General features: G+C 39.2%; 1 protein-coding gene across 1 annotated transcript; it reads left to right on the forward strand.

Annotated features, from left to right (window-relative positions):
- Positions 1-395: 395 nt before the first annotated feature.
- On the forward strand, positions 396-1025 carry LOC114276866 (uncharacterized). The gene has a single exon (XM_028218704.2). The coding sequence runs from the start codon at positions 396-398 to the stop codon at positions 1023-1025; it is 630 nt and encodes a 209-aa protein (XP_028074505.2).
- The last annotated feature ends 20947 nt before the right edge of the window (positions 1026-21972 follow it).

Consider the following 21972-nt stretch of genomic DNA (forward strand, 5'->3'; position numbering starts at 1 on the left):
TGAAGATAACAATAAAATAAAATAAAATAAAATATACATTACAATATAAGAAAAATAACATCATTTATTTTTCTATATATACAATTAACAAATTACTGATTAAAAAGAGTTGAATAGTAAGTGAAACTACTTTGACGTCTATAAAAAATACATTGAGACCGTAAATTAGACAAAATTATATTAGACACTTTAATCTTACAGGAAAAAATTAAATCAATTTAATTTATTTTTATTTTTTTAAAAAAAGTCTCAAACCAAGCCGCCGTTTGGTCCAAACTGTTAAACGTCTCAACTCAAACGGCAAGCGTCTTAACCATGATTAAACCCAGAGTTAACTTGTCCCCTCCCCACCCTTTTAAAACCAGAGAAAGATGGAGAGAGAGAGCTCTACAGCAATGGCGTTTTACGGAGACGAAGAGGAGGTGTGGAAATGTCCACAACACCCTTCGAAGCGACGGAGGAGCGGAATTTGCCCTACCTGCCTCAGGGACCGTCTCAACACTCTCTGTCCGGATTGTGCTACCTTGCGCCCCTGTGATTGCTCCACCACCGCCGCCGCCATGACCTCCTCCTCCATATCCTCCTCTGGTTCCGCCGGCATCGGTCCAATCGGACTCGTTTCCAACCTCATCGACACCGAGCCTTCGTTTCGTCGCTCTCGATCAGCCGCGATTCCGTTCTTCCGTCCTCGATTCGCCGGAGTCAGCAACAAGCCTCCGGCGCCAAGAAATCGGGGCAACTCGTCGATTTGGTCCGTGTTCACGACGCACAAGAACAAGAGAGAAGATGAAGAAGCGAAGAGGAAGGAAGTCGAAACAGAGAATGATTACGCGCAGCGCATGATGACGATGATGAGATCGAGATCGGTGAGCGTGCTGATTACGTCAGATTCCGGCGCCGGAGACGTCAGAAATTCGCCGGCGAAGGGCAAGGGTTGGTACTTTCCGAGTCCGATCAAAGTGTTCCGGCAATCCAAGAGTTCTAAAGTAGTTCAAGAACGATCGCCTTTGTTGTACAGAAGTTAATTGCTAAATTTTTGTATTCAAAACAAGAATTCGATACGTTAACCAAATCACATTATCTCACAATATTGTTTTTGAGATATCATAATTTGTATGAACTATATGCATTGCAGTTGAATTCTGATTGTAAATTTTCCTGCTGTTTGTTGTTTGTATGTAAATTTGTAATTTTTTTTTTTTTCTTTTTCAGTGTGTTTTTGAGTGTCTCATAATTGAATGCAACAGTGAAGGTGGTCCATTTCTGGTGATGATGTATTGTTATAGTTTAATTATATGCTAAGGTAATGATTGAATTGCCAATGGAGTCACTTTATGTTTGTTTACTTGTTTAGTGTTTTGATTGCAATGTAAGTTGAAAATAATAGTATAGTGTAGCGTCAAGCGAAGCATTCTTAGCGTTATATTATGCCTTTTCATATGCATTTATTTTGAGATTTTCATATGATACAATTATCAAGAGTGCATTGCGATACAAAAGTAATAAAATTTTGCGATTACATTATTGCGGTTTTAAAATATTTTATTTACAAAAGTTTTGAAACGACTATAATTGTCTTCTTATATGTGACTAAATACTTTTTCATAAGTAGATTAAATACGTGTAAGTAATTTAATTATATCAAGTAGGTTGGAGAGATTAGAGCACATAATCTATGACTTAATCTGATGCTATGTTAAATTTATTAAAGTCATTTAACTCAAAACAAAATTGAGAATGGATAAAATAACTTCCAAACTATATGATATGATCTAAACTTGGGCGACTTATAAAAACGATGTGGAATATCTAAGCACTCTGACCCACACATATTGTTGGTAAAAAATAGCTTAATTCTTATCGGATCTAAAAGAATCGCTATGAAAGTGAGAGTGGGCCTGGCCATGGTCGCAAGCATACAGAGAAGAAAACGGTAACTCAATTACTCCCTCGTGCATGGTCTTCTCTTGTCAATGAAAGTAGGTGACGACCGCAATTACCATAACCAATCACCCTTTTTCTTTTCTTTTCTTTTCTTTTCTTGTTGCCAAACAACAGATTTATAACACAAGTTGATAATGTTAATTCACATATTGGTGCTGCTTGCTGCATTTTAGTGGGCTACTTGTAGTTTATGTTCAACTTAAAGCTAAAAATAACTTAAATATCTTTTCACTTTATAAAAAAAGTTTATTATCGACGGGTTTTAAAGACGGACTTTAAAATTCATCAAGTTGTTGCCAGATTCTTAATTTAACTTGGTTGAAACATTTTGGTTACTTCATTTGATTGGGCAACTCTGCTCAAGAATCACTAGGGCTCAACATAATTATTTTTTGTCTAATTTTTTAACAGTCATTTTTTATTGGACTAATTATGAAAGATGTGTACTTTCACAGATTTCAACTTCTATTGATATAGCTTATTAGGTTTTAAATTACAAATCCATAATCCTAAATTAAACCCATTTGGCAATATAAATTTTTGGACTCATGGGTTGCAAATTCATGTTCTTTCATGTTATGTTTAGTTGAGAGATTTGACGAGTGATATAGAAAAGAAAAAAAACATAGAAAAAGTAGATGAAATTAATGTGAATAAAATATACTTACATTTTACATAGTTTCACATATCTTTTCTATTTTTCTTTCCAAATTCCGCCACAATTCCCTCAACTAAATACAGCGTTAATGTAATTTGTCAAAGTTTCTTGATATATATTAGTGCATCCATTGGAGGTAATTATTTTTCTCTAATTTTTTAACAATCATTTCAATTAGACTATTATGAAAGATATGTACTTTTAGATTCCGCTTACGAATTTCAACTTCTAGTTGTAGATTATCACGTATTAAATTACAGATCCATTATCCTAAATTAAACCCATTTGGCAACATAAATTTTTTGGTCCATAGATTGCAATATATTAGTGCATACTTGGTGAAGTGGTTGCCGAATAGTCAATTTTTTAGTTTGTTGGTTGGCAAATTTTCATTGAAAGTCCAAACATACTGCAACCACAATTTCAAATAGAGGTGGAAACTTCTATGCATGAGATTGAAGATTTCAACCATAAGATAGGTTTAGCATATTATAAATGTTATGTACTAAAAAAAAAAACAAATATATATATATATATATTTAAATTTTGAGTAGATGGTTTATATTTAAATTTGATATTGTGTATGTCACATTCAAAATGAATCTAATTTATACATTTTAAATCATGAATAACTTTTTAATTAATTTTTTTGAATCACAACATTATTAGTAAGAAAAACTCTAATGACAAGGGTGCTTTGATTCTTTGTTCCGTGTATGATGGGATTTAGTAATGTATAACATTGTCATTAAATTTAAAAACCAAGATTCTTAGTGAGACTGACCATGTGGTTAGCGTTTCTTTGAGTATTTGATTTGTTTCTTTTTATTTATTTATTTATTTTTTGTAGCTAGTATTCATGCTGAGCTGGTCATTGTGACAATGACACAATTCAATGATTAATCTTCATGCTTTGGGTTTGAAATGGGAAGCTAGTTCACTAATAGTTCTATATATATATATATATATATGACAAAAATCTATACAGTTGTTATATGATTGATCTAAATCATACATACTCACATGACAAACTAATTAAACTGCTAATCATTATCAACCATTACTTTAAAATGTGATATACCTATAAGTCCTATGGCTTTTGTTGAAAAAAATGGTTTTTATAGGCTTATTTTAGGTCAATTTTGAGTCCAAAATTGAGTGGAGTCCACGCGTCTTTTGGGGTGGGTCTGAAGAGATGACGTGTTCCGTACCGCGTGGCAAGTCACACGGTGAAAACGGTTCGTCATTCACTCATAAATGGTTTTGACGAACCGTTTTCACCGTGTGACTTGCCACGCGGTACGGAACACGTCATCTCTTCAGACCCACCCCAAAAGACGCGTGGACTCCACGCGTCTTTTGGGGTGGGTCTGAAGAGATGACGTGTTCCGTACCGCGTGGCAAGTCACACGGTGAAAACGGTTCGTCAAAACCATTTATGAGTGAATGAGAACTTAACGTCGTTTTCAGGTTTGTAGAATGAACAATTAAAGAAGTAAATGTGGGTTTTCTTGTAAAGCTTGTTCCACATTGAAACTTTAAGAGAACTTTTGTGAGTATATAAGCTCTAAGTGTACAACCTTGAGTTGGGCCTCAAGGGGCACCTCAAGTTTGTAGAATGGATGAGTTATAGACAAATGAAATTTTAGCCCAAAACCACCACGCGCGTTGCCACCGTCGTTCGGCCTGGCCGAGCGCGGGTGTGGGCTGTGGGACGGATCGAGTCAGTTTTAACATTAATTTTTTGGACAAAATTTTTTCTTGCAGGAAATTATTTAAATTTCAAAATGTATTTGAATTCAAATTTTTGTCCAAAAATTGCGCCTTTTTTTTCAAAATTTGAATTCCGCAACTAATTAATCAATCTGAATAGTTTTTCAATCTGTTGAAATCCAAACAGGTTCAAACTGTTTTTATAGTTATAAAAACTGCCTAGACAGATTCAAATCTGTCTAGCAGTTACCAACAAATCTGTTTGAATTTTGAATTATATCTATTCAAACAATTTCATACCTGTTCGATTCTAGACAACACCTGTTCGGAAAGATCAGTGTGCCTATAAATACTAGCCATTTCAGTAGTCTTTTAGATCTGAAAAATTGATTGAAAAATTCATCTTCTTGCTGTCCAAATTTTGCTCTATTGCATATATTCATCATATTAATTTTAGGGAATACTTTGAGAGTATAGAACACAGGTTTGGTTCACCATACAAATTGTTTTAGAGTGCTACTACAATTTGTGAAGATCATTGTATCCTGGAAAATAGACGCCACTTAACCATAAGCACCGTAGTGGGGCGAATTTGTCTTAAGGACAGAGTGTCACACACTTGACTTAATCTTTAAATATTTATTCGGTTCGATAAAATAAATTCGGCAAGTAATTTATTTTATTTGTTTGATTTGTTTCAATTTATTTTATTTTACACAAAAGATTGTTCCAACAATCTTAAGACATATTCAAATTATTCTGTTTATACAGAATTTTTCATTTGTTTCTTTTTCTCTTTCTTCTTCTTACAGAAATTATTTTCTATGGTTTTACAAAATAATATTATGGTTGGAAAAACAAATAGTAGTTATATACTGTTTGACAGATAGTTGTAATATACTATCTATTTTCTTTGACAACTGGTAGTAATATACTGGTGTCATTAACAATTCAGAATATTTATTTGTGGAATTTTGTTAGAAATTAATTTTTGTTTTCAGAAATTATTTCTGAGTGTTCATTAATTAAAATTTTGTTTCAGTATTTTAATTATTGAAGTGTTACAGAAATTTAATTTTCTGTGTGGAATTAATTTGGTTAAATAAAATTTTATTTTATTTTCAAATTAATTGAAAATAAAAGTTACAATTCTTTTTTTTTTTTACAGAATTTAATTATATGATTTTGATTTAAATTTTCTGTGTAGTATACAATTCTAATTATAATTTTATTTTATAATTTAGAATTCATGACTACTGAAACTAATACTCAAACAAGTACTAGTGTGGTGGCTACAATTGCTCTAACCCCTTCTATTGTGACTGTGCCAGTCAATCACGGTGAGAAGGCAGAGAAGTTCTTAGGAACTGATTTTAAAAGATGGCAATAGAAAATGCTGTTCTATCTTACAACTCTGAACCTAGCTCGTTTTCTCTATGAGAATGCTCTTACTCTGAACGAGGATGAAATTGATCGGCAAGTGGTTGCTGCGGTCGATGCTTGGAAACATGCTAATTTCCTTTGCCAGAACTACATCTTGAACGGACTTGACAACACATCATACAATGTCTACAGTCCTATCAAGACAGCAAAGGAACTTTGGGAGTCTTTGGGGAAAAAGTCCAAAACAGAAGATGTTGGCTTAAAGAAATTTGTGGTTGGCAAATTCTTGGACTTTGTGATGGTTGATTCTAAGACTATGATCAATCAAGTTCAAGATCTCCAACTCATTCTGTATGGCATTTACACAGAAGGCATGTCTCTTAGTGAATCATTTCAAGTTGTTGCCTTAATTGAGAAATTACCACAAGACTGGAAAGAATTCAAAAATTACCTCAAACACAAGCGCAAAGAAATGTCTTTAGAGGAATTAATTGTGCGTTTGAGGATTGAGGAGGACAACCGCAATTCAGAGAAGCGGGCTGGTAAACATCCAATGGAATCTAAGGCAAATATGGTGGAACATGCTCCAAAAGTAAAGAAACGAAAGTTTTCTAAAGAAAGTTCTGCACAAGGCTCTAAAAGGGGGGGGGGAGGGAAATAAGAAGTACAAGTTTAATGGCAAATGTCACATTTATGACAAATAGGGACATCGGGCCAAAGATTGCAAAGGCAAAGGCAAAGGCAAATGAAGATCAAACAAGAAGCCTGCTCAAGCCAATATGACCGAAGCGGACAGAATTTCAAATAGTGTCGATGACATAAATCTTTCTGAAGTTGTTTTCGAGGCAAACCTTGTCGGAAATCCTAAAGAATGGTGGGTGGACACTAGTGCTACTCGCCATATCTGTGCCGACAAAAAGATGTTCACATCTTATTTTACAGTGGACAATGGTGAACAACTTTTTATGGGCAACTCCTCAACTTCCAAAGTTGAAGGACAAGGAAATATTATTTTGAATATGACATCTAGAAAGGAATTCACTCTCAACAATGTGCTGCATGCATCAGACATTCGCAAGAACCTTGTTTCCGGATCTTTGTTGAGTAAAAATGGGTTTAGGCTAGTTTTTAAAAGTGGCAAGTTTGTACTTACCAAAAACAGGATGTATGTAGGAAAATATTACATGTCTGATGGCCTTTTCAAAATGAATGTAATGACTATTATACCTCTGTTATTAATAAAAATATATCTCCTTCTTACTTGCTTGAGTCTTCAAATTTATGACATGGTAGACTTGGACATGTTAATTGTGGATCTTTGCGTAGATTAATTAATATGGAATGTTTACCTAAATTTGACATTGATTTAAATCATAAATGTGAAATTTGTATTGAGGCAAAATTATCCAAAACTCTTTTTCATTCAATTGAAAGAAGTACGGAATCACTTGAATTAATGCATAGTGACATTTGTGATTTTAAATCAATTCAAGCTAGAGATGGGAAAAAATATTTTATCACTTTCATAGATGACTATACTAGATATAGTTATGTTTATTTAATTCGAACCAAGGATGAAGCTTTGGAAACTTTTATTCAATATAAGAATGAAATTGAAAATCAACTTGGTAAGAAAATTAAGAAACTTAGAAGTGATAGAGGTGGTGAATATGAATAACCTTTTGGTGAGTTTTGTAAAGAACATGGAATAATTCATCAAACCATTACTCCTTACTCACCTCAGCAAAATGGAATAGCTGAAAGGAAAAATAGGACTTTAAAAGAAATGATAAATGCCATGTTAATAAGTTCTGGATTACCTCAAAACTTGTGGGGGGAAGCAATACTTTCTATTAATTATATACTTAATAAAGTATTCCGAAAGAAAGTGAATCAAACACCTTATGAATTGTGACATGGAAGAGTACCATCCTACAAATACTTAAAAGTGTGGGGGTGTTTGGCTGAAGTGGCTATTCGTAGTTCTAAAAAGACTAAGATAGGTCCTAAAACCGTTAATTGCATTTTCATTGGTTATGCCAAGAATAGTAGTGCATATCGGTTTTTGATTCATAAATCAGAACATTCTGAAATGCATGTAAATACTATTATTAAATCTCAGAATGCATCTTTCTTTGAACATGTATTTCCAAATAAAATTGGATAAGAGACTAGTACTAACAAAAGATCTCATGCTGCGATTACTAGTCAAGATCAAGAACATGATCAAGAACAAGAGCAAGAGATAGATCAAAATGAGGAAGATGAACCTACGCGTAGTAAACGTACTAGAACCTCAAAATCTTTTGGTCCAGATTTTCTAACATTTTTGTTAAAAAATAAGCCTTTAACTTTTAAAGAAGCTATGTCCAGTCCTGAGCCTCCTTTATGGAAAGAAATTGTAAACAGTGAAGTTGAATCCATCTTGCAAAATCACACTTGAGAATTGGTGAATTTGCCACTAGGTTGTAAACCTCTTGGGTACAAGTGGATTTTCAAACAAAAAATGAAAGCGGATGGATCAATTGACAAATACAAGGCAAGACTTGTGGTCAAAGGTTTTAGACAAAAAGAAAGTCTTGATTACTTTGACACATACTTCCCGGTTACTAGAATAACATCCATTAGAATGCTAATTGTTATTGCATCGTTGTACAATCTAGAAATTCATCAAATGGATGTGAAAACTGCTTTCTTAAATGGTGAGTTAGAGGAAGAAATTTACATGGAACAACCAGAAGGATTTTCTGTTTTAGGAAAAGAAAAGAAAGTGTGTAAATTAATTAAATCATTATATGGTTTAAAACAAGCGCCAAAACAATGGCATGAAAAATTTAACAAAGTAATGATGTCAAATAGATTTAAAATTAATGAGTGTGACAAACCTGTTTATATTAAAAACACAGACAAAAGTTATGTCATTGTATGTCTTTATGTGGATGATATGCTCATTATAGATAGTAATAATGACATGATTAAAATTACCAAGAAAATGTTAAATAAACATTTTGACATGAAGGACATGGGCATTGCTGATGTAATTCTTGGTATGAAAATTACCAAAACATTAGAAGGATATACTTTGTCACAATCTCATTACATTGAGAAAATACTTGACAAATTTAGTAAAGATGATAATCATATTACTAGAACACCTGTAAATGTTAATTTGTTTCTTTCAAAGAATGTACAAGAAAATATTTCTCAATTAGAGTATGCCCAAATTATTAGAAGCTTAATGTATTTGATAAACTGCACTCGCCCGGATATCCGGATATAGCTTATGCAGTAAGTAAATTAAGTAGATATACGAGTAATCCAAGAGTAGAACATTGGAAAGCAATTACAAGGGTTCTAAGATATCTCCGATTTACTCGTAACATTGGGTTAAATTATACTAGATAGCCAGTAATACTTGAAGGATATTGTTATGCAAATTGGATATCAGATACTAGAGACTCGAAATCCACCAGTGGGTATGTTTTTACTCTTGGTAGTGTGGCTGTATCTTGGAAATCTCCCAAACAGACTTTCATTGCTAGGTCTACTATGGAATCAGAATTCATAGCTTTGGATAAAATTGGGAAAGAAGCAGAATGGCTATGCCACTTCTTTAAGAATATTCCAATGTGGCCAAAACTGGTGCCTGCTATGTATACATTGTGATAGTCAATCAACAATTAGTAGAGTATAGAGTCATATGTATAACGGTAAGTCACGACACATTCATCGTCGACATAACACCGTGAGACAATTACTCTCTAATGGAATTATTTCCATTGAATATGTGAAGTTTAAAGACAACATAGCGGATCCACTAACCAAAGGGTTAGCAAGAGAGTTAGTTGAGAATTCATCGAGGGAAATGAGACTTAAGCTTATTAAATAAGAGTTATCACAACGGCAACCCAACCTAGTTGACTGGAGATCCCAAGATCTAGGTTCAAAGGGACAACCGAGTTGTGTATGACTCAGAAAGATCACTGGGGAGTCAAACTCCTACCCATTTCTATGATGAAATTATGATGTCTGTAGCGTTTTAGGTTAAGTAAAATTTTAATGATTCTTATATCTAGGTAAACCTAGTGGAGTATGTCAGAATACTCTTCATAAGAATTACCTATATGAGTGTGAACTGAGCCGGTTCTATGAGATTTGTAAAGGGCTACAATTCTCTAGAGTACTCATGAAAGACTAGGTTGTTCAGGGCCAAAATGAATACAATAGTGAGAACTCAACTGTGTCTGGTAATATACTGTATGAGTTCTATTGTCTTGGTTTACACAAACGACTGAACAGTTTAAGACATCATGTTCACTGATTAGCTAGTAAATCCGACAGTGTCTCACAAGGAAAAGTTCAAAACCAAAAGCTACTTATCCTTTGCAAAATATTTCCAATTTCTGTAGTCTCTGTAATTAGATCATGTTGTTACATTTTCACCCCGTCAAATTTCATTCATGTGGGGGATTGTTAGAAAAAATGGTTTTTATAGGCTTACTTTGGGCTAACTTTGAGCTCAAAATTGAGTGGGGTCCACACGTCTTTTGGAGTGGATCCGAAGAGGTGACGTGTTCCATGTTGCGTAGCAAGTCACACGGTGAAGACAGTTCATCAAAACTATTTATGAGTGAATAGGAACTTGACGTCATTTTTGGGTTCGTGGAATGAACAATTAAAGAATTAAATATGGGTTTCCTTGTAAGGCTTGTCCCACATTGAAACTTTAAGAGAGCTTTTGTGAGTATATAAGCTCTAAGTATACAACCTTGGGTTGGGCCCCAAAGGGCACCCTAAATTTGTAGAAGGGAGGAGTTATGGACAAATGGAATCTTAGCCTAAAACCACCACACGCACGCACACGCCGTCGCTACTATCATCCGTCCGGCCGAGCCGAGCTGGGCACAGGTGTGGATTGTGGGTCGAGTTAGTTCTAATATTAATTTTTTAGACAAAATTTATTTGGATTTTTTCTTGCAGGAAATTATTTAAATTTCAAAATGTATTTGAATTCAAATTTTTGTCCAAAAATTGTGCCTCTTTTTTAAAAATCTGAATTCCACAACTGATTAATCAATCTGAGCAGTTTTTCAATCTGTTGAAATCCGGATAGATTTAAACTGTTTTTACAGTTATAAAAACTTCCCAGACAGATTCAAATCTATCCAATAGTTACCAGCAGATCTGTTTGAATTTTGAATTATATCTGTTCAAACAGTTTCATACCTGTTCGGTTCTAGACAGCTCCTGTTCGGACAGATCTGTATGCCTATAAATACTAGCCATTTCAGTAGTCTTTTGGATCCAAAAAATTGACTGAAAAATTCAACTTCTTGATGTCCAAATTTTGCTTGTTGCATATATTATTCATATTAATTTTAGGGAATACTTAGAGAGTATAGAACACAGGTTTGGTTCGCCGTACAAATTGTTTTGGAGTGCTACTACAATTTGTGAAGATCATTGTATCTTGGGAGATAGACGCCACTTAACCGTAAGCACTGTAGCGGGAACAGAGTATCACACACTCGACTTGATCTTTAAATATTTATTCGGTTCAGTAAAATAAATTCGGTAAGTAATTTATTTTATTTGTTTGATTTGTTTCAATTTATTTTATTTTACACAGAAGATTGTTCCAATGGCTTTTGCATGTGTTGTATAATAATGATCAGCAATCATACATGTATATCAAGATTTTTAATCCCTTTTTTTTTTGTCAGTGTAGACGTCCTCCAACGCCCCGGGAGGAACGAGTCCACCCCGTTCCGTTCGATATCGGGCTCACTACAGCTCAGGACTCTCAAATTGTCACGGTTCTAAGTCTGAACCAAAGAGTCCAAATCCGGCAAATCGTTTTGAGAAAACAGATTTTTTTGAAAGAAGTGCCAAATATGGACTGCTTTGCCAGATACAGAGTCACCACCTAAATATTTTATTTTGGAAAAATTTAGGAAACCCTAACTCGTTTGCCTAAGGCCACGTGCCCGTTATCACCAAAGTTGCCTCGGCTCGGGAACTTGGGTACGATTGGGGAAGGTCACTTTGTGAGCACCCCCGCTCGTCCGATCAAAGATCGGCCTCTACTAACCATGATATCAAGTTTTGAAAACATTGTGTGTTCTTATTCCGGTTATTAGCCTAGGTTTACTAGGTGATGCACACAGCATACAAGTATAGACTGGATCGCCTGAATTGGAACAAAACATTTCATGTTTGTTTATTTGAAAATGGTTTGATGGTGCTACCCGCAAGTAGGCTAAGACGTGGATTTGCCACCCTCGGGTGGGCTTAGAAAACATGATTTTGCCACTATCTAGTGGGCTTAAAACATACATTTGATGAATTGTTCCAATTCAAATAACCCAACCTTCACCCACAGGCATTCAGGCAGTTATATCACATAAGCAATTAGCCTCATGGTAAGCATGCTATTCATGGCAGTCACTCACACGCATGCAAGGATGCTAAAGCATAAGACTTACCGAGTACTCCAAGCCAAAACAGAAGCTAATTAGAAATCCATGCATGATCCTAACTATACAGAAATGCCTAATGCAACACATGCAAAAATGCAACTATAGCAGGCTCGGCTATTCTAAACATGGCATATAAAATGCTACAGCTAACATGTATTCAATTTGGAATTGAAAATACAATGCAGTTAGTATGATGCGCCGAGCCCGGTGCATGCAAAACAGATGAATGAATGCAAACATGCTATCATACTGTATGCTAATTGAAACATGCCCTAATCTAACTATCATAAGCTGGTAAATAAAAGGGAGAAAGACGTGGGGTTGGAAGACATACATCACACACACGTACACTTATTACAGTTGTGCCCTCACTCGGAGGGTCCGAATAAAATAATATACAGTCCCAAATGAATAGTACAGTCCAAATAAATAATACAATCCAAATAATTACAAAAATCCTAATTAATTACCAAATTAACTAAGAAAACAATAAACTGGCATGCAAGCCAGGGACTGCCTTGACTCTTCTTCAGATGATGAATAATGCACTTCCGGGTTGCCTTTGCACGGAAATCCACTGTGATGCCCCAATTAGCCTCTGTTTTGCAATAATTTTTTGGAAAGCGCGCCAAGCCCCGGAAGACTACTGATTCTTGATTTGCTGTAACAGAGAGCAGGAAAGGGGCATGGCAATGTATTTTCACAAATGTATGCATGCTTCGATCCTCGTGCCACCAATCACGCATCTCGATGCATGATGGCCGAGGAGTTGAATTGTGCAACTCAATATAGAATGAATGCACATATAAACACAACAAGACCTAACTCCATCATGGATAATCCGGAGTGTCGATGACTTGGAATTGAGACATGTTCCGTCACTCGGAGTACGAAACGTACCTCGTTTCCCGTGCTCGGGCTAACTTCTATCCCAAGCACAATGCAATATGCATGATATGCATGAAATGACTCTCCCTTGTAGACCAATCTTTGACAACCTCTTGGCACAAGAAATGGTGCTCCTCGGCTCTGGAAAGCAGCTCCAAGTGGCTGAAATGGAGGTGGTGGTGTGGTGCTAGGTGGTGGTGTAGAAATGGTGTAGGAACTTAAGGGTTTTGAGGGTTAGGATGTAGAGAGGGAGAGATGCAACATATGAGGCTCAAAGCAAAAATTTCTAACCCCCCAAAACCAGCTGGGAGTGCTGGTTATATAGACAAAAAGAGTGGAAAAGGGGGGGAAAAATGGGGGGGAAAACAATTCAAGTTTCCTCCCAAAAGGCCAAACCCTTGGACATAAGGCCTAGAGGAAAACAAAATTCACTTCTAGGACACACTTGGGGAGGGGGTTATGGCCGGCTAGCTAAAAAGGGCAAAAAAGTCATTTCACCAGCTAGGTGGCCGGCCTGCTAGATTTTCTGGCTGGCCTGCTACTTTTAGGACAAAAAAAATGGGCTACCGGAAATAAAAGTGGCTAGTGGGTGATTGGGAAGTCCATGGTGGCCATTCAAGTGTCCAAATTGAAGCCCCAGAAGTTAAATTTCCAATGGCGCAAACCTTGCATTAAAATTCTTCCTGTGAAAAAAGTTTTGCCCTTTTTGGTGAAGCCGCGCAGATTTCGGTCCAACCGGAGTGATGCCCTACTTTAATCAACTATATCTCCCCCGTCTGGAATTGGATTTAGGAGATTCTTGAGTGAAAAATGAAGCCCCAGAAGTATTATTTCCAACGGTGGTGGCCTCATAGCTTGATTCCAAGTATGCAAATGAATAGGCCCGATTCGGCGAGGGCTGTTCAACTCTTTCTTAACGGTTCATGCCCATTTTCTCCCCCAACTGGATTTCTTCCCTCTTCTCCTCTTTTCTTCGACTCCAAACCCCTAAGTAAGGTGTTTTGAAAGATTTTTCAAAGATTTCATCTCTCTTTCATTTATTTCCACTTTGTCCTTGCTCGGTTTACCGAAAAACGCAACATTTGACAAAATACGAGCCTCGGAACATCGTAAAAACTTTATTTCAAAAACGTTTTGAAAGAGAGGGTTTTAAGGTCTAAAATCTTTTGATCAAGATTGTTTTGGTCCAAAAAGGGATATGAAGTTGAGCTTTGACTCTCTCCTTGCCGAAGAAACTGAACCTTTCCCCTGCACACCTTTCTCTATCATGTAAATCATCAGTCGCGTCCAAGTCTTAAAGGCAGTCAAAAATGGGGTGTCTACAGTTGCCCCTCTTTGACAGAACTCGGAAGTCAAGAAGTGACGGGAGTGAATGTCAAAACCCAGAGACGACCCATTTTTGACAAGGCCGAACACTTGGACAAACAAACAAAGTACAGACAAATAAATGGTTGCGCCCGCAGGCTGCCTACGTATCCCTTTGCAAGGAATCAAACCAGCGTAGTTCAGGGGCAGGATAAAATGATATGCAGAAATATTTTGATAAGTGGACTTATACGCTACGTGAAGCCGTTTTAAAAGTTGGACTTATACGCTACGCGAAGCCAGTTTGAAGATTGGACTTATATGCTACGCGAAGCCGGTATGAAAATTGGACTTATACGCTACGCGAAGCCGGTATGAAAATTGGACTTATACGCTACGCGAAGCCGGCTTGAAAATTGAGGACTCATGCAGTGCATTGCAATGTAGTGGCTAAAATGCAATGTAATAGCTAAGAGGTAAAGGTACCTTATAGGGGCAATTGGCAATGACTTACCTCATGCTGCTGGGGATCTTTCGCTTCTTCTTGGTTGAACTGCAGGTACTACTTTTCTCCCTGACTATGGTCGCAGCTTTCCCTATTCTCCAACAGGGTGACAGACTAGGTTGGATCAGTATCCAGAATTGAGGCACATACAGATGCTATCTCAATCTATGGGGCTGCCATACAGATTTCAAGCTGAGGATATACTCCTGGGTATTTAAACCAGACTTTAGTCTCGGAAATCCCAAACCTTTGCGTTCTAGGCATAAGCCATTCGAACTCTAGTTTCCACCGTCTCAGTTGGTCTCCTAGGAACTCACCGCAAACACAGGCAGGTGGCTATACCAGACCACCAGAAGTCGTTCGGGCACGACAAACACCAAAGGAATTGCACCTTTAGAGGATTTAAGGTCTCCTAGACCGGGGAGTGCACAAGACAGTGCGAATAAAGATGAAGGATTTAAGGTCTCCTTAGACCGGAGGATTTAAGGTCTCCTAGACCAGACAGTAAAATAGATACGATGTAATAGATATGATGCAATAGATGCAAAAGGTGAACATACGCCAACCACGCTGGACTCGCGAGTGGAGGAAGAACAAAGAAAATCAATCAGGAGCGCGCTCCATGCAACCTAAGACCAAACACGCTGAAATCGTGTGAGGAAGGGAAGGCTCCAATCATGCTGAAATCGTGAGAGGAGGTCCAAAAAATAACCCGCCCAGTGCGTCTACAACGCAACCTAGGATAAAATCCAAACACGCTGAAATCGTGTGAGGAAAGGGACACTCAAACCACGCTGAAATCATGAGAAGAGGTCCGAAAACAACCGCCCAGGTGCATACACAACGCAACCTGAGATGAATTCCAAACACGCTGAAAACGCGTAAGGAATGGAACACTCAAACCACGTTGACATCGTGAGAGGAGGTCCAAACAACAACCGCCCAGGTGCGCACACAACACAACCTGAGATAAATTCCAAACACGCTGAAATCGCGTAAGGAACAGGACACTCAAACCACGCTGAAATCGTGAGAGGAGGTCCAAACAACAACCGCCCAGGTGCGCGCACAACGCAACCTGAGATAAATTCCAAACACGCTGAAATCGTGTGAGGAAAGGGACACTTAAACCACGCTGAAATCGTGAGAGGAGGTCCAAACAATAACCGCCCAGGTGCGAGCACAATGCAACCTGAGATAAATTCCAAATACGCTGAAATCGTGTGAGGAAAAGAACACTCTAACCACGCCGAAATCGTGAGAAGAGGTCTGAAAACAACCGCTCAAGTGCGCGCACAACGCAACCTGAGACAAATTCCAAACACGCTGAAATCGCGTAAGGAACGGGACACTCAAACCACGCTGAAATCGTGAGAAGAGGTCTGAAAACAACTGCCCAGGTGCGTACACAACGCAACCTGAGATAAAATCCAAACACGCTGAAATTGTGTAAGGAACGGGACACTCAAACCACGCTGAAATCGTGAGAGGAGTCCAAACAACAACCGCCCAGATGTGCGCACAACGCAACCTGAGATAAATTCCAAACACGCTGAAATCGTGTAAGGAACGGGACACTCAAACCACGCTGAAATCATGAGAGGAGGTCCAAACAACCGCCCAGGTGCATACACAACGCAACCTGAGATGAATTCCAAACACGCTGAAAATGCGTAAGGAATGGAACACTCAAACCACGCTGAAATCATGAGAGGAGGTCCAAACAACAACCGCCCAGGTGCGCGCACAATGCAACCTGAGATAAATTCCAAATGCGCTGAAAACGTGTGAGGAAAGGGACACTCAAACCACGCTGAAATCGTGAGAAGAGGTCCAAACAATAACCGCCCAGGTGCGCGCACAACGCAACCTGAGATGAATTCCAAACAAGCTGAAAACGCGTAAGGAATGGAACACTCAAACCACGCTGAAATCGTGAGAGGTCCAAACAACAACCGCCCAGGTGCGCACACAACGCAATCTGAGATAAATTCCAAACACGATGAAATCGTGTGAGGAAAGGGACACTCAAACCACGCTGAAATCGTGAGAGGAGGTCCAAACAACAACCGCCCAGGGTGCGCGCACAACGCAACCTGAGATAAATTCCAAACACGCTGAAACGTGTGAGGAAAGGGACACTCAAACCACGTTGAAATCGTGAGAGGAGGTCCAAACAATAACCGCCCAGGTGCGCGCACAACGCAACCTGAGATAAATTCCAAACACGCTGAAATCGTGTGAGGAAAGGGGCACTCAAACCATGCTAAAATCGTGAGAAGAGGTAAACAACTTGGGAGCGTGTTCCACGCAACCTAAGTTGAGTCTCGGGGGACAATGATCCTAAACGCTGCACGGCGTAAAAGGATGCAAATAAATGCAACAAGTGCGATGATACAATACATGTTACAAGCAATGTAGAGCATGATGTTTAGGGAATGCAATGAATAGACAAAGTGGCACTCTAGAAAGCACCTCATGGAGTGAGTGGCGCTGAACCGCTTTACTCTGACAGGGAACGGTACTCAGGGAGAGCACTTCTGATCGCCATTCTGGCTTGAAACAGTGAAACAGTCAACACAGTATTCTGTTCACTTTGAACACACAGCTCGTATCGGCATACTACTTATTCTAAACACGCAGCTCATAACACAATATTCTACTTATTTTGGAACATACGGCTCACGCAAGACACTGCTGATTCTGAACACACGGTCCGTTCTGAACACAACTCATTCTGAACTCACAGCCCATAACACAGTATTTGGTTTATTCGGCACACAGCTCATTCTGAACAGACAGCCCATAACACAGTATTTGGTTTATTCGGCACACAGCTCATTCTGAACGGACAGCCCATAACACAGTATTTGGTTTATTCGGCACACAGCTTATACAAGACACTGCTCATTCTGGACATACAGGATGCAATGACGAAACTTGCAGAAGTTGAAACAATCTCGGATGCCCGACATTTTCCCTCTTTTCTTTTGCTTCGTAGCCTGGAACTTTCATAGCTTCAGATGGGTCCTGGTTTTACTGTTTTCACATGACCTAGGTTGAATCCCGCGGCTTTATGAAAGAACCAATCCTGATTTGCACAAATGTGGAGAACGACACGGCACTCTGAGCATAAAATGATTTTTGAAATTGAAATGAGAAATGGGTTCTCAACCGGGTATTGAGCCTACAACTGACCACAGCCAAAATGACTCAACAATGGAAAACAAAGGTAGAACGACCTAAACACAACTCAACAAAGGAAAAACAAGGTAAAATGACCTAAACACATTTGTTGACACTCAAACGACTTAAAACAAGAAACGAGACAAACAAAACGCACAAACACAACACTCAGCTGTGTTACAAAGGCGAGAGACCTCTCGGTGCACGAGGAGTTAGTTTCTCCAGGTATTGTTTCCCACCCTTTCTCATTTGTGATTCTCACATCACTCGGTCCTCAGGCTCTGTTTTTCTGAAAAAGCCCTTTTCTCACTTTTTCTCTCAGCGCACATCTCTCTATTCTTCAATCTCTCATTTTTTATCCCTCCCCTGGGTGGTTGATGGACAAACAGAAAGTTGCGGGCTCTTGCCCCTAGCATTCCGATAGATTCTTCTTCTTGTTCATAACAGTGAGTTTCTCCCACAGAGGGGTTGTGATGCGGCTGGATGTGTAGCAGATCTGTAATTGACATTGGTTGATGATGCTCCACCGGGGAGTTTGGACGTGATCAGATCATTCCAGTTTGTGCTTTGCACTTGGCTTGATACCTCGCTGCTTGGAGGATATTGAGAGCTTTCAGCCCTTTTCTACTAACTTCAGTTATGCCCTCTTCTGGCGAATACGATGCCCTTTCTGGCAAGTAGAGTGCCCTTTCTGGCAAATGCATTGACAACGAGGAAAAGACAGGAAGCCTGACTCAACTGTGCCCCTAGTTCATCAATTTGACCATTTTTTTTGTTTTGGCTTTCTAAAACAATTTTGATCAAAATGAGAGTTAGATTAACGCGCTTGTTCGATTTTCTGATTTGAAATCATGTAAGTTAGGCTGTGAGCACTGAAAATTTTCCTTTTTGGGGTCCAAGAAATGGTCCAGTTTTGGAAAAATGGAATAATTTTTGAGAGAAAATTAGTCAATTTCATTAAAAATTCTCAAAAACTATTTTTGCAAACGGCCACTGCTCAACGAGCACGGAACCCTCTCTTGAGATACACAACTTTAGATTCGAAGGAAAATTGCCCCTTGCTTGAGGGGAACTGCATGGCAACGGAAAGTTGCCCCTTGTTTGAACGGCACCGCGGCGCATTGAATGGCAACGGAAAGTTGCCCCTTGTTTGGATGGCACTGCAGCGCATTGTAGGCAGTCCTCAGAGTGACGAACACAACCAAATCCTCAGATACAGAGAAGGCAAAGATGACCAGAACTATCGCATGGACACAATCGAATTGTTTTACGGCTGGACTTCAGAATGAAGTTGCCTACGTATCCCAAAGATGGGAATCAAGCCTTACGTAGTTCGGGGTTAAGGTACACTTGGGTATTTAACCTCTCCTTTTTATGCTCTAACTTTTGCCAAGGCGCCAGTTGTGGGTTTTCGACCTTGTGAGCTTTGTTTTTCTTTTCTTTTCAATTCTTTTCATTTCATTTCTTTTTTGATTTTCTTTTTTTTTTTTTGTTCTTTTCTTTGCATTTTTCTTCATTTTTCTTCTTTTTTTTTTTTCTTGCTCTAACTTTTGCCTGGGCCGTCCTTCCGGGTTTTCGGCCCAGCGAGCCTCTCAAAGGGTAAAAGTGTAGCTTTGTCCATGTCCAATGGTTTTGAGATCCTGAAGTCGTCTGAATCTAGGAGAATGGCTGTTATTTGTTGACGAAGTAGAAGTCCATCCAATGGGGGCTGAATTTGCCCCTAGCGTTGTGGATAGGAACTCGGCTGTCCGTCAGCAATACTTTCTTCTTTCCTCCCTTCTGGGATTTGGCATTCTTGCCGATCTTCATTGACTTGCGGAATGATCCACCTTTGGCTCTTCGAGTTGTCTGACATTTTTGTTTTGCCCCTAGTTCGAAGGGTGCTTCTGACCTAGCTTCGCAAGCTTCTTTTGATGACATCTGGTCTTCTTGATCTGACTTCCTTGCCTCTTGTTTGAGGGCTGCTTTGAATCTGGCCACACAGGCCCCACATTGTGGTTGACCATTGAACATTCTGAATGCAAGTTCAAGGTTTGAAAGCAAGGGGCTGAGTCCTGAGGCTGAGAGCGATCCTAGGCTGCACAATCTCAGGAGCGATTCCACACAGGTCTTCGCAGGACCGCGCAAAACATTTTTTGAAATCTTTTAAGAAAGTGACCAGTCGCTCGCGCTGAAGAAAGTGTAGAACCAATCTGGATCAAGTCAGGATCCTTCCCAGTACTCACATTAACAAGCATGATTTCAATCATTAAGGGCTTAGCACGCCTCTCTTTCTCTCAATTGATCAAATTTTACAAAACCCGAGAAATTCCTTCCTCTTCGTTTTTTTATCACAACGTTTTGAAAAATGTTTTGGAAAACTTAGGTCGAAGCAATGAATTCAAGGCACAGAAAAGACACAACTTCTAGTCAAATACTGCCATCTCATTTGGAATTTCTGGTACAACTGGCACACGGCAGAAGCAAATGTGAGAGCGTGAAAATCACTGCTGTTTCATTCAAAATCTGTTGGCACAACTGGCTCCCTGACAGAAACAGACTCAAAACAAAATGAAAAGGCAAACACAAAACAAAATGGTGATGCCTGAGGCAACACCCCCTGGAATCACCCGACTCCTATACAACAGGACTGACTCAATACAACAAGACAGACCCAAAACAAAAAAAGAGACTGACTCAAAATAAAATGACAGACTCAAAACAAAACAATAAGACTGACCCAATACCCAAGTCAGAAAGCACAAAAGCTAGCATTCGCAAATGCTCAAAACTGTGCATGCTATCCACCATATCTGGAGTAAACTGTGCACTGCCCGCAGGTGGTTCATCCCCCCAATCACATCACATTATCCCCCAAATTCACTGATCAAGTACCGATAGGCTTTGCAGGACCTGGTGCGGGGATGACCCCGTTGTCAATCAAATTTTGTATCTCGTGGCGGAGACGGACGCAACTGTCGGTGTTATGACCGGTTTGTTGATGGAAAGTGCAGTACTGGGTAGCATCATGCATAGCCGGAAGAGGGTTCGAGAGAGGCCGAGGCTCAAGGGGTTTGAGATGGCCTTGTCCAACAAGGATTTGGAGAGCTTTGGACAAAGGCATATAGAGAGCATGGAAGACTCTCTGACCTCGGGGTAGATACTTCGAGGTTTGTGGATTTTTGCTGGGCAGGTGTTGGCCTGGTTTGTTGATCTCTTCCGAGTGCAGGATTATAACTGAAAGGAACGTTTCTTATACAACGACCCTTCTTCCGGCTTGCCCCTTGATCCAAAATGCTCTCATTCTGAGTGGCAAAAGTGTCGTCCACAGTTTTTGCAACAACTGCGAGCACTTGCTCTTTGTTCAGTCCCTCGGCTTTCAAAGCCTCAATAGCCAACAAAAGATGTTCATGGGGATCCATGTCCGCCCCTAGCTTGTTTTCACCACTCGCCTCCACTTGGTCAAGGGATCGGCCTTCTTCAAATGCAGCCCGTCCCAAGATTGGGGAGCCTTTTGTCGTGAAACTCCTAGCATGTGCTGTGGTCGATGATGGAGCCAATGTCCCAGAGGCTAGATCTGTCACAGTTCTTTGAAGGTCTTCGATCATTCTCTTTAGCTCAGAAGTAGTGGGTTCACGGGTTTGGGATGATTGGGGTTCAGATGCACCCATCATGCATAAGTCCATGCTTTCCGAGATAAACACCTCAGGCTTGGGTAGATGGGCTGGGGTGATGTATATACTGGGGTCATAGGTGGACAGCAGTATATGGATGAGGTTGAGATGGGGAGGTGACGAGTCAGTACTAACCTGAGGTCCTTTGGGTGGAGCTAGGGTCTCTTCGTCAATAAGATCCTGAATCTTATGACGGAGGCGGATGCAATGGTTTGTATCATGACCGTGTTGTTGATGATAGGCACAGTATTTAGCTGG

Source organism: Camellia sinensis, chromosome 11 (genome assembly GCF_055761805.1).
Source record: "Camellia sinensis isolate YWXY chromosome 11, ASM5576180v1, whole genome shotgun sequence".
NCBI classification, from domain to species: domain Eukaryota; kingdom Viridiplantae; phylum Streptophyta; class Magnoliopsida; order Ericales; family Theaceae; genus Camellia; species Camellia sinensis.

Bases quoted from the DNA above. Each gene is read 5' to 3' on its own strand.
- LOC114276866 (XM_028218704.2), top strand. From the start codon at position 396: ATGGCGTTTTACGGAGACGAAGAGGAGGTGTGGAAATGTCCACAACAC.